Source organism: Telmatherina bonti (genome assembly GCF_933228915.1).
Source record: "Telmatherina bonti genome assembly, chromosome: 22".
Lineage (NCBI taxonomy): Eukaryota > Metazoa > Chordata > Actinopteri > Atheriniformes > Telmatherinidae > Telmatherina > Telmatherina bonti.
In genome coordinates this window covers 24,819,027-24,843,873 of record NC_136631.1, presented here as the reverse complement: position 1 = coordinate 24,843,873, position 24,847 = coordinate 24,819,027, and the positions used below count along the sequence as shown (strand labels likewise).

Genomic DNA, 24,847 nt, shown 5'->3' with positions numbered 1-24,847 from the left:
AAGGTGAACAAATGTTAGAACGCAGCACAGAGGAAGGAAAAAAGAGAAAAGATTCATCGGTGTCATGGGACGCTGTTTTGTGTGGATCTGGAAAAAGAAGCCGAAAAACATCAGACTCCGATGATGAAACTCCTCAGATATGTAGTGAAGATAATAAACAGGACAGTGGAGCCACACCGAAGCCAGCAGGAACTTCGAATGAGGTGCACGACGATCTGGCTTCAATCCCCAAAGAGATGGAAAACCCTCCAGAGGAAGACGAAGGCTCCACGTGGAAATCATTCAAAAAACTTGTCACCCCCAAAAGGAAAGTAAAAGACGATGATGAAAGCAAAGATAGCATACAGTCTGATGGAGAAGCTGCTCAAGAGGATTCCCCCTTCTCCATAAAAGAACTCCTGGCGGGACGAAAGAAGAGAAAGTCTGTGGAAAAGGAAGAGCGTGTACCTTCCAAAGAGGTCGAAAAGGAAGTAACTTCAGGCGATGAAGACTCTGACACTCCAGCTGTGGTTCCATTGTCAGAGTTTGATCAGGATGAGACAGAAGTTTGTGTACAAACACAGCCGGATGTAGCAAGTAACGTACCAAAAGAAGCAGACGACAATATCCAGCAGAGTCTCCAGGATGAGATGACAGAGCAAGTCCCAGATATTGACAGCCTGCCCACTGAGGTAAAGGAGAGCCAAGACAATGCAGCAGCTGCAGAAATGGAGGCCACTCCAGCACCTGGAACAGACGAAGAACCAGAAGATCTCACAGAATTAATCAGTAAACATCAACAACTCAGTGACATCCCAGAGGAGGGTGCAATTACAGAGACAACTCCAGCGTCAGTCGGCGAGGATGCGGCAAGAGATGACACCATCGCAGAGGACCTGATGGAGATCACATCTGAGGCCGTTACTGCTCCAGAGCCTTTGGACGTTACCCTGGCGGATGAAACTGAGATGGTCTCTGCGGTTTCCCAGTTATCAGAGTCCTCAAAAACATCTGGAAACACAACACCAGTACCTGCTGAGTACAACATCATGAACACAGAGGTGCTGCTGCAGCAGGTTTCTGAGTCCATCTCTGTAAGTCCAAACGCAATCCCTGTCAGTACGGAGGAGCCGAACTCTGAAAGAGTTGTTTGTTCAATCACACATCAAATACTTCAGTCATCTGCTAAAAACCAGCCAACGGTACTGGAATTACACAAAGGATCAGATGCAACTGCTTTTAAAACCCGCCTAAACACCGAAGCGATCGATGCGGTTGATGAACTCGCCGCCACGGCTGAAACGGAGACCGCGTCTCACCTCAGAGAAGCTTTCCCAACAGAAATTGCAGCAGAAGTTCCAACCAAGGAGGTCGACAATGCTGAGCCTGCTGCAGATGAAGTTGGTCAGGTCAGCGTTTCAGAGTTACTAAAAAGCATTAAAGAATTAGAAGTTGCAGAAGAAAACCAACACGTGGAGGAATCTGTCTCAGAGGTGAATGAAGACATGTCTATAGAGCAGGTACATGGAAGTGAGGAGGAAGTTGCCTTGGCTGAAGAAGTTAAGAAGGATCTAATTGAACATTCACAAGAGGGGGAATCGATACTTACATCAGCAGAGGAAACTCAAGATGCAACAGAGAAAATCCAAATTCCGGAAGATATAGAAGTGGAAACTACACAACATGTCTCAGAGAAAGCTCAAGCTGAAGATGAGGCACCTTCTTTGGCAGATGAATTAAAGGCTGTGTTAACTTCAGAGAAGGATGATGTTCAGTCAGCTGAAGTAGCATCCTCTGAGGTTTTATTATCTCTGGAAACAGAAACAGAGGAACCCAAAGAGACAGCTGAGCATCTCACTAAAGAATCTAATGAGCCTGAACATAGTGAACCACAAGCAGATGAAACGATAGACTCGGAGGTAACAGAAGTCAAAGAGGTTGCAGATGTTTCTGATGTTCCTGAAGTTGAAAAGGCTTCTGAAGTTCTTGAAGCTGGGGAAGTTTCTCAAGTTAAAGAAGTTTCTGAAGTTACAGAATCTAAAGTTGTTTCTGAAGCTACAGAAGAGTCCGAAGCTGCACAAGCAGCCCCCTCCGAACCAGAGGAAAGTAAAGCTCAAGTACGTGAAGATGAAGTCATATCAGAGGAAATCCATCCACCAGTAGAAAAAGTTAAAGAGGAGTCAAAAAGGCAGCCAGAACTACTGACTGAAGTGAATTCTGAATCCAAAGATGCTCCTAAACCTGATGGTGTTCAAGCATCAGAAGCTGCTGTTGTTTCTACAGTAGATTCAGAATCAGGGGGCTCTGAGTCACATGAAAAGGAAGTTATATCAGAAGTTCCTTCGGCCGTGGAAACAATTACAACTGATGCTGTAGAAACAAGTGAAGTTAATGCAGCACCAGAGGAAGAGCTAAAACCAGAAGTTTTACCACCTGATGTTAAAGATATTCCAAAAGAAACAGAGACAGATCAAGAGGCACCCCCATGTGGGGAAGCACACATTGCTGAGGAAAGCCAAGCATCGGTAGAAGATGCCTCACAGTCAGAAGAAATTGAGAGAAAAGCTGCAACACAACTGGATCAGGACTGCAAGATGAATGAAAGTGTCCCCGTTTACGCTCAGGTTGAGCATGAGGACAACTTGGCGGAAGCTGCAGACGAGCTACAAGCAGTGGAAGCGGTTCACATACCTTCTGTCAGTGAGGAAGAAAGCTGTGTTCAGGTCATCGAAGAAGCAATCTGCATCGAAGAAAGCCCTGCACCTTGTGTGGACAACGCCGAAGCTTCAGATGAACCCGTAAGTGAAGTGAATGTCTGCGTGTTGCAGGAGAACGAAGAGAGAGAAAATGTGAGAAAACTTCCAAGCGCTGAGGTAAAGGCTGCAACATCGGATCATGCCGTACTGACACAAGAGGCCGCGTGCCGCCTTGAAAGTATTACACCTGAGAAGCCTAATCTTTCGGTTCCTGAACCCTTGGTGACCAAATTTGCGTCTGAGACAAAGATCTGCGGGATCATCGAGACCACAGAGCCATTACTGAGAAATGATATTTGTGAGATCGCTGAGGAGCGGAGTGTGGTCATGATGATGCGGGTGCCTTTAGTGGAGTTTGAGGAAAATCACAGGTACCAGGTTCATGTGATGGATGTTGATGTCAAACATGCTGAGAACTCCTCCGAGGCAACCATAGAGGTAGGGGTTTTAGAAGCCAAAGAAGTCATCGATGTTTGTCATGAAACCATTCATAAGGTAGAGAATCTCACTGCCATGGTCGAAGTTGAAGAGGACATTTTTCAGGATGACGTCAAAATAACAGTTCAAGAAATCATTCAGCATGTGAAGGATGACTTGCCAGAGGCAGTCGAACCGGATGCAGGGACTGATCTGAGTAAATCCACTGAGGAGGAAGATAGAATGATGAAGGAGAGCACAGAGACAGTTGAGGAAGGAGGTGCTGTCATCAGAGATGATTCGGCAATCCCAATGGATGTTTCAGAAATCACAGCAGGAGACACAATGGCGGAGGAATTAGCTGTGAAGAAACTGCATGAAAACAACACAGAAACACAACTTCAAACTACTCAAAACCAGATTGGGACACATGGCAACGCTGGATTAGCAGTCCCCCAAAACACTGGATTAATCTCATCGGTTGGCAACGTGGAGTCTCCTTCTAGCCTTTCTTTAGAGTTCAAACTGAACATACAGTTTGGGCAAGCCAAGGTGCAAGCGCCCGCTTCCCCGCCCACAGAGAGAACCAAACCGGTGAAACAGTCAGACATGTTTGAAGTTGGCGTTCAGGCAGTGGAAGCGGTTGAACCCGAACCGCCGAGACACCGAACACACAAGTCTGAGCTCGTGAAACACACAGAGCAAAACGAAGCTGCAGTTCAGGCAACGGAAGCCACAGAACCAGATGCAGACGGACATTCAGGTCAAAGAGCTGTGATTGCAAGCATGCCAGTGCTGCAGGATGTCGGCATTCAGGCAATGGAAACAATAGAAGCAGTGGAAAAAGTCAACTCTACAAACAGTGTCACCACAAAGGTCCAGGCATCAGGAATAACAGAACCAGCAAGGCAGAAGGAAAAGAGAGCGGTCATCATGAGTAACCCAGTGCTCTTTGTGAAAAAAGCAGTGGATGATGTGAAAGAAGGGGAGGAGGAAAATGATCAGGATGTGTGGCTGGATGCTGAAGAAGACATTTGCGCTAAAGAGGAAGTACATAGATACGCTGAAGAGGTGGAACAACTCGAGGAGCTGCTGAGTGAAAGTGAACCAGAAGAAGAAGAACATGAGTCCGAAGTGGTGTCTAACCCCGACACTGACGATAACGAATGCCAGCAGAAGACACAGAAAACTGTCAGAGCATGTGAAATTGAGAGTGAAGGTGAAGATTTTGCTGTTGCACTTGAGGACCTGGAGAGCAGCATGACTGCAGAGGATCTGGATTAACACGCATCGGCTCAGGTGTTTCTGGCAGGTAAGCTTCTCCACCTAAACTCCGTGTTGCATCGCAGCTACTCATAAAGTCAGCTAAATTCATTTCTTGCTACTTTTTTTTCCTTTCTTTTTATAGGTTGGATGATAAAAAAGGAAAAGGAAGAAAAAGCCCAAAAGCCGCTAAAGCCTTTTCTGTGGAATTGTGTTAAAGCAGAAAGACTGATACTCATCAGAACCGTGTGGATTTTTAATAGATAACATTAGGTAAAATATTTGGTTTAACTTGAAGTGGTGATGTGGCAAGAGAAGTATGGACTATGAAAGTGTTTTTCTTTTCGGGGGGGGGGGGGGGGGGGGGGGGGGTGCAGTGAGATATATATGACAGAAATGCCCTTTCAGTGAATTTAACTTGCTGTGCGATAGAGTGCTATTTTGACTACTAATGGTTTACTGATCTTATTTAACACCCTTTAAATAGAATGTACATGACAGAGAGAGTAATATTTTTAACTGATTTGTCTTTTAAGCTTTAAAAAGCATATAAATAAATTCAGAAGCATTATTAATTCCTGTATGTAACCACCAGCACAGCAAATACTATCTTTTTATATTTAAGTACATGTAGATATATTTTACAGCTTTCACTGTGTATTATCTATGTTCATAAAGTTTTGTTATTTAGCTTTTGTTTAATCGTTTTATATGAATACATGTTCCCGTATAGGATCTTAAATAACTGGTAAAGCTGATCGTACTGGGGATATATAATATTATAGTCTGTGTTGTATATAATGTGTTGTTATGCTTATACAGGCTGACCTGTGTGCATTTCTAATCTACATGTGGAAAAGCTGAAACATTTGCAGTGATTCTTCCATTATATTCTATTTTTATTTTATTGCAAACACTTTAAACCCACTGAGATGTCATGTTTTTTTTCAGCAAATTACATAATGTTAACAATAATCTACTTCTGCATTTCAGGACTGCAAAATGTTTTTTTTTTTTACTTCAGGTCCGTGCAGATTTTATTACTTTGTCATTCTTTCTTATAAAATTAAAAAGATATTTTGGTGAAGTTTGCCCCTGTTCTGTTTAAACACTATAATTCCTTCAGTAATCTAATACGATTAGTCTCTGCAGGGGGAGAAATATGCAAATACCCTGCAATCTTTGATTAACATTGTCCCATTTATCTTCCTTAAACACTCAGACTTCAATTGGTTCTGCTTTTGGACCAAATCATTATTTCATGTTGACAAAAAATGTTTGAGAAAATTCCTCTTTTCTCTACACTAAACCTGATCTTATCCCTAAATTTCCTTGTCTCTACATTTTATAAACGGAACTCAGGCCTGAAATGTAGAAATGTATTAATTCTAAAATAAAACTGAAAAGATTAAAAAAGTAGGCCTATATTGTTTCCATTTTTTGCACCATTTCAATTTTTTCCAGTTTGGTACGTTATAAGAATTTCAGTTCTGCGCGACACAACAAAGCTGTAAACGTGTGTGTGTAGTTTTAACTACTGCAACACAGATTTATGCTTAATATGATCTGGAGCGTTCATCTCAGCAGTTTTTTTTTTCCCAGCTGTCTGTGTGCGTTATCAGTGAGCTTACAAGAACTGTCAATAAAATAAGTTCTGTAACTAAACAGGAGTTATAAACATGTGCAGTGCCACAGTTGAATTGCCTTATTTTAACACAATGAATTTTATAGAAATCTCTCACATCTTGACTAATGTTTCAATGAAAAAAAGCCTGAGTTAATGTATTCATATATCAACCAGTGTTTAATTAATAAAACATTGTTTTATTTGAATAAATGAATATCTGCACATTTCAAATGCTTCATGTATTGCTTGTGTACTTTGGAAAATGCTGTTGATCTTATTTAGCTTTTAGTTTAATTCAAACCTGCCTAAGTTGATATTTTACACTTGAAAACTGAAAAATGACAGGCAAACATTAAAAAATACGCATTTTCATTTAATTTTCTACAACACAGCACTCACAAGTGGCATTTCGGACTAAATGAATCTTGACGTATTTACATATTTAGTTTTCACTTCTGCAAGGAATCATTCCCACATTTGCAGCTTTTGTGTAAAGACGACAGTTTCCAACATCAGATTCCAATAAGTCCTTAAAAAAACTGAACAAACGATGCATATTATATTCTGGAAAAACACAAGGTTTGCATCTAGAGTGAAAATAAAACTGAGAACATAAATTCAGCAAACAGAAGCTGTAAAACAGGTAAATCCTGTCAAAACTTTGTAAAGCTAATCCCTCACCACAGTAAAATACCTAATAAATATAAACAAAAAAAGATGTTTTGTGCGTCGTTGAAACAAGAAGAAAAAGACTTAAGTTTTAGGTCCCGTCGTGATCCCAGCTGCTCTGGTGTTATGTATCCCTGAATGAGCATCTTTGTGCGGTGCACAACTTCCTCCTCAGATTCATGAATTCTTGAAACAGCCGATTAGAAAATCATTTTTGCAAGTTCAAACATAACCTACAAGAAAAACAAGCAAAAAAAAAAGATTTGTTTTTAACGCGTGAGCGTATCATATGTTTGAAGTGATAAATCAAACTAAAAGGATCCATTCTGGTGGATTAGACGCATTTCACCTCCTTTACCTCAATTGTAATGAGGATGACTATCATCCACTCCAGCCTCAGACTGTGTTTCTCACTCAGGTGGCTTCTCATCAGGTCTGTCAGCTGTGTGCAATGTTCCAGCTTCTCATTCACAACCTTTAAAATAAATAAAATACAGAAAGTTGAGAGAAAGAACCTCATAGCTACGACGTAGGAGCTTGTTCTGTCAGCTGTATTTACATTCACTCTGCGGTTGATGCTGAGGAACTGGCATGTCTTTTCATAGAGTTTTTCCAGGTTTTCTCTGTCCCAGTAGAAATCCGGTGTAAGGAGAAGGTCGGATCTCAGGTTTATACAATGTCTGTAAGAGACATTACAGCATTTCACATCCCAACAGAGTTTGACATTTCAAATAGTAACTTAAAAATAACATGCAAAGATTACAAATGCCACGTAGCATTGCTTAGATTTCCAGCTGTTAAAGATAGTAAATTAAGTGAAGAGACTAGCGCTGTCTGTAATTGGAAAGCCCTGGCTTCCTGTTAAAGCTTGAACAAAAAAGACTGAACAGCTCTTTTAGAGAAAAGTTAATTTACCTCAATGTAAAAAGCTCTCCTATCTTCTGCATAACCTCTGCAGAAGACAACTTAACCCTTTTGCCAGACTTCAGCGTCTGGGGAAACACATTAGCACATTAACATTAATATTTTAAAATACACAAACAACTAAAACATATGATGAATTATTTATAAAATCATGCTGTCTTGTACCTCTGGAATTGACTGTATTGATTCTACAAAGTTGTCTAATGCCACTTCCCATATTGCCAACTTTACTGGAAATAAAAACCAAAGTTAGTTGAACTAAAGATGAGCACTGGGTCACCAAAAACAGCATAAATCCTTATGGTTTATTACTGAAGTGTAGTTTCTTACCAGACAAACACAGCGCATTTGAAAATGCAAACTTCTCCAGAACAGCGTCATGCTGATCCATCGCATCACTCAGGATAAAATTCCCACGCTCGAGCTTCGTATTTCCCCTGAGGAGGAAAAAATTTAAATGTTAAACAAGTGACACAGCATTTACATGAACAAATAAACAAAAGAGACAAAGAAGACCACCATACTCTCCAACAGTGTAGTTGATCTCCTCATTTTCCCAGTGAACTAACGCAACTTCATAAGGCTGAATCTCATGATGTTCCAGTAATCTCAAAACTTTTTTCACCTAAGAGTTAAGAGAAAAAATGCCATTTTACAAAATTGTCAGAAAAGTTAAGAAGAAATTCAATCAGCGAAAATAATAATGGACAGTGATTTTTACCATTTTCTCCTCGACATTCCAGAAAACCACAGAGCCTTCCCTGAAATATCAAATTAGAAATGTCAGATGAAAGATTACCGTACAGGATAAAATACAAAATATACCATTTCCTCTTACCCCCAAGAGGTGTAAATAAATCAAAAGTAATAAAAAAAGTAAAAGTAATTCCACTCAAGTTAACTGGCAACAAGTTGGGATTTCTAAACTCCACATCATTCCACACAAACACTTTGTTTCTACCTGAAGAAGAATATTAGAGCGTTGTCATCTGGTTTTGCAGCCATGTCTGTGCTGATGACCAGGACATTTGAGGCATCTGAAATTAAAACATGACAGTCACAGATAGAGCCCAATCAGCAAGCGTCACGGTTAAATTATCCGTAGAATCACGTAATTTAAGTGCTTTTTGAGTCATACCTCTTGGTAAATCTATCTCATGGAAGCCCTGGTTTATCAAGTCATGGCAGAGTGTTGGCAAATGATACTGATCAGCTGTCGCAAAAGCAATGCATTGCATCATATCCTACAAGCACAAATACACCTGAATTCAATTTTGACAAAACAACAAATGAAAAAGTTATCACTGATCTGATTATAGGCGATTCCACCTTGTCTTCATGCAGGGAAGGCTGATTGGCTCGGGAGGGTTGCTTTGTGCGTGGTCCTTTGGGAGCCCTTTTTCCAGGCACCGTTGCAGGTTTTACACTTGACTTTAACACTGACTTTACAATGTTAGTTGAATAAAAACGTGTCTGTCCACTTGTATGACTGCTGAGTATTTCAGAGTTAGTTAACAAAGTGCAAGGTCTTTTTATTCCACCCAAAGCAGGAGGAAAAGGTCTTTGATGTGTGTACTGCTGCTGATGAAAAGCATTAGAATGACAGGCCCTTGGACAGCAATGAGTCCCGGCCTTCAAGTCATACATGTGGGGCTTGACAGACTGGGAAAGAGTCGTTGAGATAGGGATGCAGACTGGTCTGATCTCTGTAGGTCGCTGAGCTCCCAGTCTGCACCACAACGTCCGAAGAAACATCTTCCATAGACAATCGTACAGATGAGCTACAACATACCAAGAGGAAGATCATAACAGTGTAGTAAAATACACGGCAATCTGCAAACCACGTGGAAATATATTTTCCACAGTGTGTGATTTTTTACCTCGTAGTTATACATATATTATACATATTCTTAAGAGAAACTATGCAAACTGACTGAATGACAATTTCCACACTCAGGCTTTTAGAGATATTTGAGCAAAAAGAGCGAGAATGACACGAGACAAACAGATTCAGATGCGCCTGATAACCTCATGCTAACAGGAGACATGCTAGCTGTCAGTTAGCTTACCGGAGATAAAAACAGAAGCGACTGAGAACAAATCAATGTCAAAATGATGCAACTTGTCAGATAAAAGCAGCAGTCGCGTTCACGTAACGTAAAGGAAAGCCAAATTCTTCACAACTCTATGACAAGTTGCATGACAGAAACAGGAGGCGTGTTTGGTGTACTGGTTGTTTTTGCTAATAAAGTTTTTTGCTCATTTTCCTGTTTGAGGAGTGGAAGCAAATTTTACCCTGAAATTTACCTTGCAGATGATAAGTTACGAATTACGAACAGTTTAAGAGTAAAAACGACTCAAAAGCCCTCAGAAATTGTACATGTGATAATAATATGTATGTTTTAATTGTTATTATAGCGCATGTATGAATGTTTTACGTACTATAGAACGTTCGCTTGTGTTTACCTTAAAGTCCAAACTCAGGGTAATATCAACTATACTTGACCTTCATGCAGTTTTTCTTTTCTTTTCTTGATATTATTTTTATTTAATATACCCACTGGCATTTTTAACATATAAATCTCTGTGTATCTCTCTCTGTATAATTTTTTTTACACTTCCTGCAGTGTGGAATTGGCAAAAGAGCTTAAGATTTTGTGCAAAGTAGCACACAAGATCTATTAGATATGGATCAGCATAAGGAGAAGACGTACAACCATCTGATATGACCTATGCAAATCCAGTACCTGGAATTTAACTCACAACTTTCAGAATGAAAGACAATTAATTTTACCACTGTGCCACTACAATTCTTCTTCACAAACTGGCAGGATCACTAATATTTTTTGCCATTGGAATGGGCTTGCCTTTGCCATCAGTGTGTAATCAGCAGAATTGCAAAAATATGTGAAAGGTTGAACTGCTGCCAAGAAGCCAAAGATTATTTTAAATAGTTTGTAAATACAACTAAAATTCTGAAGTCAGTAGTTAAACTACATTAATCATTGCAGAAAATCATTGCAGAAAACCATTTAGAACTGCTTGTGTAATCAGTTGAAGACTTTATTGTTCAACGTGAGCAATGTTTCATTTGAAGCATTATAACAACAAAACTGTAATATTGTACTGTCATTTCTGCAGTTTTTTTTTTTTTTTTTTTTTACCTTGAACTAACCCTTTTTGGTTGTTTTTTGTTGGGCTTTTTTGTTTTTGGGATTTTTTTTTTCGGTTGTTTATTGTTTTGTTTGTGTTTGTTTGGTTGGTTTTTGTGTTTTTGTTAGTTTTTTTATTTTATTTTATTTGTTTGGCCTTTTGTACGAATTAAGATGATGGAAATGTGTGTATCCCATTTATTCTGCTCCTCTGCAACACATGCATAACTGGGAGAAGAATTTACCAATCTGTCATGTTTTTGCCACCCTGATCTCCTGGCGCTCATCATTGATTACTCGATCCACCTGCTGGCTTCCTAATTGCCTCTGCTACCTCATTCAGTTCACCTGGTTTCCTTTTCTCTCACTGCCTACTTAAGCTCCCTCCAATCCCTCCTTTTCTGCCAGATAATAATCAGACCTATGTCTAGTTTTGTTCCAGCGGTCTACGGATTGTTCCTCAGTTGCCGACCCTCTGCTTCATGCCCCTGGATTACCCTCCTTGCCTTGCCCTCGACGGATACCGCTACCTTTCGGATCTTCTGGTTACCGACCCTGCCTGTCTTTGGATCTCTGAGCCTTGTCTTTGCCTGGATGAGTATTTTGCCATCCTGTTTACCTCCCAGCTGTTGCCTGGTTTCTTCTGCAGACCACTCCCCTGGACTGATCTTCTGTTCATACTCCTCCACCAATAAACTGGTCATTTGTCCAGAACTCCCTGTGTGTGGCTGAATTACGGATCCTCAGGGTAACTCATTACACCAATCCTCTGTAAAAAAAAATAGTTGCGGGTGTTCACCTCAGCAGCATGCGATTGCTCTTCTGTACAATTACTGTTGAACATATCAGAGGATGTCATGTTTGTGATGTTTTGGACGGGTGTTGCTGCTGGTTTGCTGGTAACAGAAAAGAGCTCCTGATTTTTCTGATGATTAAATCCTTCAATCAACTTGACCTGTCTTTGATTATGTGCCTGCATCAGCTCTATAACATATCTTACACTGACTTTGTTACTGTTATATTCATCTTTAACTGGTTTGTCGCTGGGAGAGACTTCTGCAAAAGTTACAGCACTAACTCTGTTAGCACTGGTCACATCACTTGTAAAGCTGGTTAAATTGTTGACTGATTTAGTTGTTTATTTAGAACTTGATGTAACAATGGTCTCTTCTTCTATCTCACTGGGCCGATTGTCTGCCACATTTATCTGAATTAAGGTCTCAAAAGGCTTATTCTTGTCCTCAGAGAGCGGTTTTTCAAATGTAAAAGTTCTATTGATTTCTTGCCTTGCCGTGATCGGTTTTTGTGGATCCTCTTGAAAAACATTTACATTCCTGTTGAATTTTTGAGTCAAAATGCTCATCTTTACCTTGAGTGTATGACATGTCTTTCTGAGTTGGAGTTGCAGAAGGCGGATTATTTTCTTTTAGATAAGGAAGTTTGAAGTATGAAAGGATGAATGAGTGCATCAGCAGGGGTGATTCTCTTTGAGAAGACTGATGCATCCATCTGCGTCTTCAGTTTGTGGACTTGTCAGGCACTGTATGCAGTATTGGCAGATTGTCCAGACTAAAGATGTTCTTGTAAATATGCGTCAAATTATCTGATCCACTTGTAGGTCTTTCATATTCATCCGTTGTTTTCCATTTCCATTCTGAACTGTCATCAGTCTTCACAGAGTTAAAAAACGTTTCTGTTTTGAGTCCTTTTATCTAGTATTTAATTAGGAATACCTATAATCTTTGAAATGGCTCTTATGATCTGAGAATTATTTTTGGCTCGAAACAGGTTGTCACCAAGATACAAGAACATCAGTGTGCATCCCAAAGACCACATGTCAACTGCTTCATTGACTGGAAGGCCCAAAAAAAAATCTCAGGGGGCCTGTAAGAACGGTTTTGAAAGGTACGATTATTACACAAATCACCTGACTTAGCAGTTAGCCCAAAGTCAATTAGCTTCAGTCAATTAGACACACAACCTTTCTGTCTCTCAAACTGTGGTCTGTGAGGTAGTCATAGATCCAGGTGGTTGTGGAGGAATCCACCTGGAATTAATCGAGCTTCTCACATAACAAAGCAGGCTGAATGGTATTAAAAGCACTTGAGAAACCAAAGAACATGACCCTTAGAGTGCTGTCTGAATGGTCCAGATGAGAGTGTGCTCTCTGGAGCAGGTATATGAGGGCATCTTCAACCCCAAGTCCATTACAATATGCAAACTGTGATGGGTCCTGAAAGTTGTTTACTTGCTTGTTGAGGCGAGGCAGTAAGAGTTTCTCCAGGACTTTCGTGATGTGAGATTTCAGGGCAACTGGTCTGTAGTCACTTGGTTCAGCTGGAACCAAGTCACTTGGTTCAGTTTTTTTGGCACTGGAACAAGGCAGGAGGTTTTCCACAGCACTGGGACTCTATTTTGTCTCAGACTGCTGTTGAAAAGGTGCTGGAGAATTGGACATAGTTGTTTTGAGCAGGTCTTGAGAACTCTGGGACGGACACCATCTGGACATGCAGCCTTGTTCTGGTTCAGTTTCTTAAGTTACATATAAAGCCCTCCACAACCAGGCACCACTATATATCAAAGTTCCTTATATACCAAGCAGAATACTTCGTTCGCAGACTCTAGGAACCACAGGCTTACTTGTGGTTCCTAGAGTCTCAAAGAACCAAGCAGGAGGCTGAGCCTTTGGTTATCAGGCCCCTCTCTTATGGAATAAGCTCCCAGTTAGTGTTAGGGAAGCAGACACCCTCCCCACCTTTAAGACTAGGCTGAAGACTTTTCTTTTTGATAAGTCCTATAGCTAGGGATGGTTAGCATTCCTTAGTTATGCTGATATAGGTTTAGAATGCTGAGGGACATTTCCTGATACACTGAGCTTCTTTCTTTTTCTTTTTATCCCTCTCTTTTATCCCCCCCACCCCCAATTACAGTGTTGCATCATTAACATGTATGTCTCCTGTCTCAGCAGGTCTCCCTGGCCGGGAGTAGTAGATCCTGTTGTCTGTTGTCTTTCTGTCCTCTTCCCCCCACACAGCAGAGGCAGATGGCTGCCTGTCCTTGAGCTGGGTTCTGCCGGAGGTTTCCTTCCTGTTAAAAGGGAGTTTTTTCCTTCCCACTGTTGCCAGTGTGCTTGCTCAGGATGGGAGATTGAGTTGGACTCAACTCAATCTGTTGGTTTCCTTATATAGGCTGTTATGAATTGGCTTTCATTATGTTTTCTTCCCTGTCTGTAAAGCGTCTTGAGATGGCTTTGCCTCGATTTGACGCTATATAAATAAGGTTGAATTGAATTGAATTAAGTTGCTTCATAACCTGATTGCGGGACACAAAGAAGGTGGAGGTCTCAGGATGTCCTGATGTGGAGGGAGATGAAGCTGTGTTCTGCTCCATGACTGAGCTGCAGGGTGACAGACTGGAGGCGTGACAGGAAAGCAGTGGGCTTATGGAGAGTGTGTGGTCTGTTGGGCTGGAGGTAGGGGGTGAACTGAACCTGTTGAAGAATATGTTCAGCTCATTCGCTCTGTCCAGACCTCCATCAGGCTGGTCCCCCTTTAACTTAAAGTCAGTGAGCTTCTTCATTCCGGACCACACATCCCTCATGTTATTCTGCTGGAGCTGACTTTCTAACTTCTTCCTGTGGTCCTCCTTGCACTTCTTAGTTTGTGTTTTAAGTTGTTTTTCTGTTGCTCTCAATAACTCCCTGTCTCCATCCCTGAAGGCTTTCTTTTTGATGTTCAGCAGCTTTTTCAGGTCACTGGTGATCCAGGGTTTGTTACTGGGGAAGCACCTCATTGTTCTTGTTGGGACGATGCTGTCCACACAGAAGTTTATGTAATCTGTCACACACTCAGTCATGACGTTGATGTCGTCACCATGAGGTTCACAGAGGACGTTCCAGTCTGTAGCCTCAAAGCCTCCTCTAAGAGCATCTTCAGCTTCAGCAGACCAGATTTTGATAGTCTTTGTGATGACTGGTTGCTGCTTGTAGGTGGAGGTGAGAAGAACCAGATTATGGTCAGATCTTCCTAAAGGAGGCAGGGCACAACAACTGTATCCATTATTCATATTTGCATAAAATAAGTCCAAGATCTTATTTTCTCTGGTGGAGCAGCTGACAAACTGCTGGAATGTTGGTAGAGTTGCAGAGAGGGAGACATTGTTGAAGTCTCCGGAGATCGCCATGAATGAGTTTGGAGGCTGTGTTTGTAGCTGGACAACGACGGAGTTGATGACGTCACAGGCGGTGTCTGGTGCGGTACCAGGTACTATATAAACCGCTACCAGAATAACACAGGTAAACTCTCTGGGTAAATAATATGGACGGAAGCTCACAGCTAACAGTTCAATGTCCCTTGTGCATATCTTCTCCTTGACAGTAACATGTCCAGGATGACACCAACGCTGGTTAACCAGCACTGCAATTCCACCACCCTTTAGCTTTCCGCTGTGTTGTCTACTGCGGTCTGCCCAGACCATTTTAAAGCCCAGTACAGACACATTACAGTCAGGGATGTGTTCATGCAGCCATGTCTCGGTGAAGCACATAATACTGCACTCTCTGTATTCTTTATGACACCTTGTTAGCATCTCGAGCTCGTCCGTTTTGTTAGCTAGCGATCTCACATTACCCATGACGACGGTCGGGAGATATGGTTTCAATCTCCATTGCTTTCTTTGCTCTCTGACTCCCGCTCTGCATCCTCTTCTCTTTCTTTTCAACTTCATTGGGATTTGATGTGTTGTTTCGCTGATAATCCTGATTTGGGAGAGGTTAATCAGTTGATCCCGATTGTAAACAAGTCTTTCGTTGCCCTGGAGACTCATCATAACAAGCCTTGAAAAGATCTGAGTTTTTATTTTTAAGATCTGAATGATTGAAGTGACTTGAACGGTGCAGGACTAGTAGCACGGCAAAAATTGCCAAAATAACATATAATAATAACTAGAACCATTATTATTATTGAAATAATAGCAAATATGAATGCCCATTTATTGAACTATGCTGAATGATTGAAATGAAATAGCATAAGTATAAGAAATTGAAAAAAAAAGTATAATATAATAGTATTATAATAATAAGATATAAAGAACAGGAACTCAATAATGTGAATGCCCTATGGGCAACAAAAATAAATATAAAAAATCTGTGTAAAATTTTGCTTTTGGCTAAAGCGCCATCCCTGGTTGAGGTAGCCATAACTTGTGTTTAGTGTTACTAGGAGACTTTATAAAAACAGAAACACCGACACACTGTGTCCCATGCGACAATTCTATAAATAGAAACAATGGAAAACTCTGATGAGGTATGCTTTAAAAACTTAATGTTCTTCAAATGTCAACTCACATAATCAATGTGGCAGAAGCACTAAGTAGTTCTTAATGTTTGAAACTTATATATATATATATATATATATATATATATATATATATATATATATATATATATATATACTTTTTTGTTTATTAGTGACATTAAAAATGGATTATGATTTTAAATATTGATAAAATAATATATCATAATATATTAAATTACATTATTGTTATAGTATATTACAGTAAATCTTCTATAAAATATATATATATAACATAAATGTTGATGGATTATTTATCTAAACATCTCAAATTATATTCCCTTATCATTATTAGTGTAATGAGAAGGTGAGACTAAAGATGAGGAACACAGTTTTGGAGGAGAGTGTGAAGTCCTGCGAGCTGGAGTGCAAAGCCAGCAGGGGGAAGGTGCTGATGCTGGTGGCTGAACTGGACCAGGAGAAGAGGAAGGCGGCCAACAGGGCTGCAGTTCTTCAGTCACTCAAAATGGCACTGATTCATCTTATCTAACCTACGTTTGATGTTCACTTTTGTCTGACTGTCTCCATTTAAGTTTATTTTGTTTTTATGTCAAGCTAATCAAGTTGTATTTCCTTTAGACTTGCTATCATTTCCCAACATTAAGGTTAAATGCAGATAAATATGCTGTATAAATAGTTCTTAATTCTAATAATTCTTATAGTTAGATGTAATTCTTAATATAAATATCCTGACACAATTTAAGAACATTTTAACCGTTTCATTTCTATTTACAAGCCTTTTTCTAGCGTAGTCATGAATGAGGATGAAATTATTGTAAATAAACCACTTCAGTGGATCTTAGTGAGTCATCCAATATGCTTCCACTCACTGGAGAATAAGTAAATATATGATATGACTGAAGATGATGTAATTACATAAGTTTGCCTTTGCAATAAATAGGAAAAGAAAATGATGCAGCTATATTTTATAGAAGATTTACTGTAATATACTATAACAATAATGTAATTTAATATATTATGATATATTATTTTATCAATATTTAAAATCATAATCCATTTTTAATGTCACTAATAAACAAAAAAGTATAATTGCATATGTTTGTAGAGGTATAATACTGTATTTTAAAAAATGTTGCATTGTTTTTTTTTTTAATAATTCATGCATGAAAGGGTTAAATGACCTCAAGAATATGGTCATACATCGTGTCTTTGGCAAAACTGTGGCTGTGTTTTCTGCTTCTTTCAGGAGTTGGATGACCAGACATTGGGAAGGAAAAGTGTTGAGATTGAGCAGGAAACTTGAGCAGGAAACTTTAGCTGAAAGGCTAGAAGCGAGCTGGAGAGTGATAGAGGCAGCCAAGCGAGAGTCGTGCTGTTTGGAGAAACAGGTGAAGGAGCTTCAGGAAAAGACCAGTGCAGCTGAGATGAAACTATAGATGTTCCAGGAAAAGGTGGCCAGCCTCCTGCAGGGGAACTCGGAAAGCCTACTCCTGTCCTCAGAAAGAGATATCTTTGAAAAACTGGATGAAATCTGCAATAATGTAAAAGGAATCAGAGTGAGGATGACACAGTGTCATTTACTTCCATGTTGTGTAGAAATTAAATAATCTTGAAAAGTAAGAATCTCTAAAACACATGCATTGTATAAATAACTTTTTTTGGGGACCAACTCATTTCAACTTTCACTGACTTTGTTCTTTAAGCTTTAGCTTGTTCTTGACAACATAAAATTACAATGATAAAAGTACAAAGCATTAAGTGGTTTACAGTTAAAACACTTAATAAAACCAGAAATTATCTACATCTTTACCATAACTACTAGGTTTATATCAAATATGCTCACAAGTTATAAACTATACGTTAGTTTTTGGAACATTTCCTACTGTCTTGGCTCTGCAGACTGTCAGAGATGAAGATGAAACTGAGCAGTGTTACTGAGGAGCTGAATGAGCAGAAAGTGCTCCAGCACAGCACACTGCAGAGGGCTCAACTTGCAGAGCAGCAAGTTCAGGAATTGAGGGAGAGACTATACAGTCTAGAGTCTGAGCTTTTGGCAGCAGACATGCATCACGACAGACTGAAACACTGCAAACAGCATGTGAGTAAAGTCACAGATTCAGGCTTGAAGTTGTGACAGTTTCACACATTGTCATGATAAAAAATATTCAACCAAAAGCAATAAATTATTAAATTATTATCATCAGGGATCACTGTTTTTTTTTTTTTTTTTATAGTATGAGGAGTTCCTGGAACAGTTGGCAGAGATGATGAAGGTGGAAAATATTGCTGCTGATGTTGGTTTTTACATGAGGCTAAAAGTCCTCCTGTCACGCACAGAACAACTTGTCAAACAGAAGGCAGCTGCTTTACTGTACAGCAAAAGTCTGACATACAGCTTACAGCGAAAGGTACACCTGCAATAAATGTCAGTTATTACTATTATTACCAAACGCTTTTAACTTTTAATGAGTCACAAGCCTGTAGTAACAGGAATTAAGAATTTGTCCTCTTTCATCCAAGTTTCATCCAAGATTATTTCATACTTATAACCCCAAATCTTCTCATTCCTTAAAAAGGTAAAGTCACAAAAAGACCAACTAGAAAGCAGAGAAGTCCACATTCAGCTGCTGAGGAAAGAAGTTTCAGAGCTGGAAGAGGAGAGGAGTCGTCGGTCAGTGATGGCCGTAGAACGAGACGATGCAACTGGGGAGGCCAGGAGGCTGCAGAAAAAGCTGGAGCACCTCCAGTCAGACCTGAGGGCCACCAAGCTGTCCAACACTGAGCTCAAGCCACAGCTTTCCCACACCAACAAACTCAAGGTAGAGGGGAGAAAAGTTTGGCTCTAAAGTCCCTCCACAGGCATTTTTACCTCATAATTGTAGAACTATGTTTGGGAATGTATGGGTGGAAATATATGACTGAAAATCTCTGAAGTCTTTAGAAAATAATCTTAACTTGTTTCTAACAGAAAATGTGTAAATAAAACACCAAATATCAACTTAACAGTTGTTCATGAAGCACAAATACTCACCTAAGTCTCCACTGTGTCAAGTCAAAAGTCACAGAACAGAGTCAGACCATGCAGAAGCAGAAAGAGAAGCTGGATCAGCTGGCGGATAAGAAGTCTAAAATTGAGAAGAAGCTGAATACAGTGACCTCAGATCTACAGAGCCAAGAGCAGAAGACAAGAGAAGAGCAAGAGCATCTGAACACACTAAGACTGAGTCTGGCTCAGCTATCTGAGAGACAGAAGGAGGTGAGCTGAGAATATTATGCAACCAGAAACATTATAAAAATACACCAAAGAAAATGCTTTTCATATGCCTCTTAGAGAAGCAAAAGGAAAGATTATCTTCAGTTAACAAATAAAACTTCAATACATGAAGCATCTAATGTTTCCTTTGTTTCTTTGTTAGTCATATAGATAATCAAGTTGTTTTGTTCGTTACCACATTTTCCACCGACGAAAGTCACGAGTTTAGTCCAGAGGTTTGGAAGGAACAAAGATTATCTTTGTGTTAAGACTTCTTTCTTTAGTTTTTGTCAGTGAAAGTGAAGGAGGAGTCCAGAACAACACACTTCCACTGATGTTCACTGATCTGCAGTCAGAACCTAATCTTCAAATGTTTAGTACTCCTTAGCAATGCCCAGAACACCTTGTAGAATAATCCTGAAACAATACTTTGCCAACATTGTAACCTCAGAGGAAAATATCATTTTAAATCTAATTTACAAATGATGGATGATGCAGTGATGTTGAACTTAAGGATTTCCTCTCTTCATTGCTTAGCTGGTGGATTTCCGGATACTGGTTTCTGAGATGTTGGGCCTGGACTCTGCAGCTTTGGCTCTTCCAAATCATGAAATCATCAGATCACTTGAGACCCTTCTTCACAATAATCTTCACCAGCACCACCTTCATCATCATCATGTTAATGTGCCCTGGCACTGTTCTGTTCACCAGAAGCTTCTGCTTCTTCAGGAGATGTAGATCCCCCAGAAAAATGTACTTAGACCGATTTTTTTTTTACATTTATGTCAATCTACTTTGAAATTCTGGAAAACATGTTGCACTACTTACTTTAGAATGAACCACCTATAGTATAAAATTGAAAAAAAAAAAATTGGGCAAGATTTTGTGTTTGTTTTTATGAGTCATTACAAAATGCTAAATGAGAGAAATGAAACAAAAAGACAAATATGAAAATATGAGTATTTGGCATTCATTGTTTTTCATGGTCGCTTGTACATACATTTTCATTAATTTCTATGTACTATATACAATTGTTAAATAATCTTGCACAGTTATACATTTCATACTTAACTGACAGTCATACAAAATATACCATTGCTCTATATGTCATCATTTTCAATCTTAAAGACATCAGATCTTTTTCAACATAAAAAAAACAGCAGAATGTATAAAGACATGGATGATTGATATTAATGGTTCAACTCTTAGATTGTGTGTGATATTAAAACACTTAAATTACACACATCAATGTAATTCAAGGTAAATAAGGATTTTTACCACAGACAGTAATGGGTGTAAGTAAATAAAAACAGATTCAAACCACATGCCAAAATACAGGATAAAAAAATAATTGCAATGTAAGTTATATTAAATGTTTCTCATTTGTTGTTCAAGCAGATTCACAGGCTATATTTCAGTATTTAACTTTGGTGCTTTCCAGTGACAGTTCTCTTCAGAAAAATACGAGACGTAAACACCTCCAGTGAACAGTTCATTCATCCAGCAGATGTCCACTGTGGGCTGAATCCCTTGTTTCTTCACTATTTTACACCAAAAATACTTTTATAATTGACACGGCATTACACAGGGTAGCATAGTGAGATGTTCTGATCAGATGTGCTACACATTGAGATATTAACTGGAGATGGCAGCTGTCTCTCTGCAGTACAAATAGATGAAGATACGTCTTTGCTCCTACATTACTGACCACTTCGAGGCTATCAGCATGATTCCTGTTCAAGTTGCACAGATACCCAAATACTGACATTGAAAGTTCTTACAGCTCACCTACACAGGAGGTGGCCCGTTAGTGTAGCTGAGCATTGGGTAAAAGGAGTGAGCAAAGTTATTGGACTGAGCACAGTAGTCCTCCTCTGACAGTGGCAGAAGGAAGGCAAGCACCACCAACAGGAGTAGGAGGAGCTGGAGAGGCAGGGCGACCCAGAGGACGCGCCACAGAAACGAGGACCTACGACTTGTTGATGCCTCCAGATCAGAAGGGAAGGAAGCGGATCCAGCGTCGCTGCGAGACCTGCTCTCACACACGCATTCACAACAAAGCACAGACTGAGCTCTAGTTAATCAGATCGGTCATGAAGACATAAAAATCCCTCTCGTCTAAACTGCTGCTCTCATTACAGGATAATTTAATTACAATACCAACATTGAATGAACCAGACTGTTTTTCTTTGCTACAAAAATAGACTCAGCAAAAATAACTAGAAAATTAAATTAGTCTAATCCAGTAATCAAATATTCAAATTTTTAAATCCATATCCTCTCTATATGCTGAATTGTTTGTTGTCTGACTGTTTTCAATCCAAATAAGATCTCAGTTCAGCAGTAGGGAAACTGTATGACGTGCTTCAGTGCAAGCACAACACTGTGTTTGACAGACACTGTAAACACAGCTGAAGGCGACATCGCGACAGTGTGTAAAACTGTAATCTACATGCTGAGTGGGTAAACAGTGTAACAAAGACAATCACAAACCAGTATTCAAGGCATACAGACTGCACTGCAGCACCACACAAGTACATTTACAGTGCGCTTTCATTCCATTGCAAAAGGTGTTGCAATAATTCACAAAGGGCATGCTGCAAGAGTCAGCTGGTTATTAAGAGATCATTGTTTTTAGTTTAGTTTTGAGAATTTATGTCCCGTAGAAAAATGCAAAGCATGCCGAGGCAAGAGGAGCACAGCAAATAGAAACAGCTGCTTGGACAAGGTGACGTAGCCACGGTAATAAAGGTATCGATATCTCTGTTGTTTAGAGTTACACAATCATTTCAGATAAACAGCCAAGGGGACGAACTAATTTAGTACAAAATAAAATGGAGAAAAAAATACTTTCAGGAACATTTCAGGTAATGCAACACTATTATTATAAACTACTTCATGTAAAGTCACCATCACCATTAAAATACAGTGTCCTCTTATAGTTTTACAGATTAGAAGTCATGGTCAATTAAAACATGCAAGAAGTTCGGCTGACCTGAAAATAACCTACACTACCAGTCAAAAGTTTGGACACACTTTTCCATTAAACATAGTGGGAAGGTGTGTCCAAACTTTTGACTGGTAGTGCACTTCAGATTTTATTAACACTGAGTTGCAATAAAGGAACTTGCTTATATACTAAAATAATGAAAATGCATTAAAAAGTAATTTACAGCCTTTGCAGAGCTTGTGGTTTTACATAGCTGGCCCCTGAACCTGTTTTCTAAAGGAATTTATGACATGATTTTAGATTTAGATTCAGTTGTGTCACATCGTTGCTGAAAACACCCCTTTACCACTTCAGAAATGGAAACCTGAGAGGCAACACTCACAGATGAAAAACTAAAGGGTGTGGGATGGTCGATAGTCAGTGAGATAGCAGCAGCAGGGAAGAAGAAATGCCACAAATATGAGATAGAGCGATAGCGCGAGAGGAAAAAGAGAAACTGCAGCCTTTGCATTGTTCATTGCAGACATTTGCTGGCTCAGCAATTTAAGAGAAAAAGGGAGTGTGCGTGTGTGCACTTAGCAACAGTGAATGTTGTTAGCGGTAGAAATATAATTATTATACGCAAGAAACGCCTTCTGGTTAGCGATATTAAGCAGCCAAGGACACTGAGGAACAAGGGGGCCTAGCATCATTCCTTGTGAGACTCCTAGCAACGATGTGGGGTCTGCCACTCACCTCGTTGCCTAGCCTACACACAGCGTCTAGACCTACAGAAGATGATGGAATTCACTATCATGAGCTGCTAAACTAGCATGAGATTTATGAAGTGAAATTGGGGTTGGTTGTTTCTTTAGTTGTATTAGAGCGCATGAACCGTCTCTCAGTGCCTCATGGGCTGAGTTCCATTATCTTCTGGGTGTGCTAGAAACCAACAGAAAGGTACCTGTGGTGTGGACTGCTCACAGACGGTCCAGGCTGTGACAGACTACATTTGCCCCGTTGCTGTTTGCAATGAACAGGGGAGGGGGGGGGTAAAAGAAAGAAAGTATGTTTCAGTCCAGGCAAATCAAGGCAAAGCTACTGATGAAAAGAAAACCCAAAATGACAGAAAAGTAGCAACAAAATCATACATGAAGGTGACAGATTTTGTAACCCGTAACAATGAGGAATCTGGCTTTTCAAAGTGCATGACTGCTTTGAATGGCTTCATCTCATGGAGGATTGCAGGTAGGAAGCTACAAATCAGGCAATGTGATGCATGATCCTGGTAACAATGACATTTAGTAACAAACAGTATAAGCAGTGACAAGCTTATTTGGACTGATATTCTGATGAATAAAAAAATAATCCCACTGTTTCATTCACTGGCAGTATGAAGTATAACCTTGTGCTGGATTAATCATAAGAGCTGAAGTTTTACTGGAAGTTTAGCTGTTTCATTAGAGCCAGTATTCCTGAAAACAACTGTACAAAGATTTCAATAAATAAATACGACCCTGATCCCAGTGAAGTTTTTACCTTGTATTAAACATAAACAAAAACAGAAAATGTTGATTTGCATTCCTTTTAAATCTATACCTCATTTAATTGCGGACAAGCTATTTGATGTTTAAATTGATAAAAGTTATTGTTTTGTTGTTTTTTTCATTCTTTTCTTTCTTACTCTTTCCTCATTTTGAATTTGATGCCTGTAGCATGTAAAAAAAAAAAAGCTGACTTTTTAGAGTTTTAGACTTGCACTTTGAGATGAAATGAGCTAGCTGCACTTCTGTGTGGTGCTGATACAGTATGAGGCTTTAGCTTTGTATGGTAGAGTTTTCACTTGCACTTTTAGATTTAGCAGCAAACCAGTTTCCCTGAGCCTAAGTGGAAATGTCCTTTATAAAATGCCAGTTTTTAATGCAGCACCTCCTGAGGGATCAGACGTCACGAGCATGAAATATTAGTTTTCCATCTCGCCCCTTTTCATGCCAAGATTTTTCCTCTTAATTCATAAATTTGAACTTTAATATTTTGTCTTTGCAGTAGAGATGTCCAATATTATCAGCCAATATCAACATTAAAATGCAATGATGTTATCGGTTTTTACTTTTTTTTTAATGACATTTACACTACATGCACATATATATATATATCCAACTCAACTAAGTCTCCTCTGACTCAAAATGACAAAATATAAGAGATTTCTTGTGTAGTTTTCCAGATATTTTTGTTGGTTTAGTACAACTTGCTCCAAAACTATCAGTATCAGATAATATTGGCATTGGAAAATAATAGATGAACAGAACTGGTATATTGGATATATACCATTATCGAACATCCCTACTTGGAAGTGTATTCAATTAAATATAGGTTAAAAAGGAATTGCAAATCATTATATTTATTTATATTTTACACTGAGCCCAACTTCACTAAAATTAGGGTTGTAAATAAATAAATAAATAAATAAGGGGTGAAGAGAATTTAAAGAAAGTCTTAGGAAGAACAAAGGTTTTAGGTAAATACTGAAAGACAAAAATGAAAAACAAAGTGAAAAAGAATGCCA

At 39.3% G+C, this 24,847-nt stretch overlaps 3 protein-coding genes across 7 annotated transcripts in view; 1 reads left to right on the top strand and 2 right to left on the bottom strand.

Moving 5' to 3' along the window:
• Window positions 1-6,449: 6,449 nt before the first annotated feature.
• On the bottom strand, window positions 6,450-9,772 carry rmnd1 (required for meiotic nuclear division 1 homolog). The gene is made up of 12 exons (XM_079262497.1): window positions 9,705-9,772; window positions 8,965-9,416; window positions 8,774-8,879; window positions 8,597-8,672; window positions 8,357-8,396; window positions 8,160-8,260; window positions 7,966-8,072; window positions 7,801-7,865; window positions 7,627-7,703; window positions 7,271-7,391; window positions 7,070-7,186; window positions 6,450-6,944 (listed from the first exon to the last, which is right to left on the bottom strand). The coding sequence occupies exons 2-12, from the start codon at window positions 9,388-9,390 to the stop codon at window positions 6,912-6,914; spliced, it is 1,269 nt and encodes a 422-aa protein (XP_079118623.1). The 5' UTR covers window positions 9,391-9,416; window positions 9,705-9,772; the 3' UTR covers window positions 6,450-6,911.
• Window positions 9,773-16,072: 6,300 nt separating this feature from the next.
• ccdc170 (coiled-coil domain containing 170) lies at window positions 16,073-20,090 on the top strand (the record flags this gene model as incomplete). Its single annotated transcript, XM_079261642.1, has 10 exons — window positions 16,073-16,090; window positions 16,434-16,607; window positions 16,694-16,704; window positions 17,346-17,512; window positions 17,600-17,669; window positions 17,999-18,197; window positions 18,334-18,507; window positions 18,676-18,918; window positions 19,152-19,355; window positions 19,890-20,090. 10 exons carry the CDS (start codon window positions 16,073-16,075, stop codon window positions 20,088-20,090), a joined length of 1,461 nt encoding a protein of 486 aa, XP_079117768.1.
• A 446-nt stretch (window positions 20,091-20,536) lies between these two features.
• The window catches only part of syne1b (spectrin repeat containing, nuclear envelope 1b), a gene marked incomplete at its 5' end in the record, with an annotated part of 91,450 nt that continues 87,139 nt past the window's right edge, over window positions 20,537-24,847 (bottom strand). For all 5 annotated transcript variants that reach the window (XM_079261702.1, XM_079261698.1, XM_079261700.1 and 2 more), the window contains 2 exons: window positions 20,537-21,384; window positions 23,246-23,304. In XM_079261702.1, coding sequence (XP_079117828.1) covers window positions 21,141-21,384; window positions 23,246-23,304 — 303 coding nt within the window. In that variant the 3' untranslated portion in view covers window positions 20,537-21,140. The remainder of the gene's footprint in view (window positions 21,385-23,245; window positions 23,305-24,847) is intronic.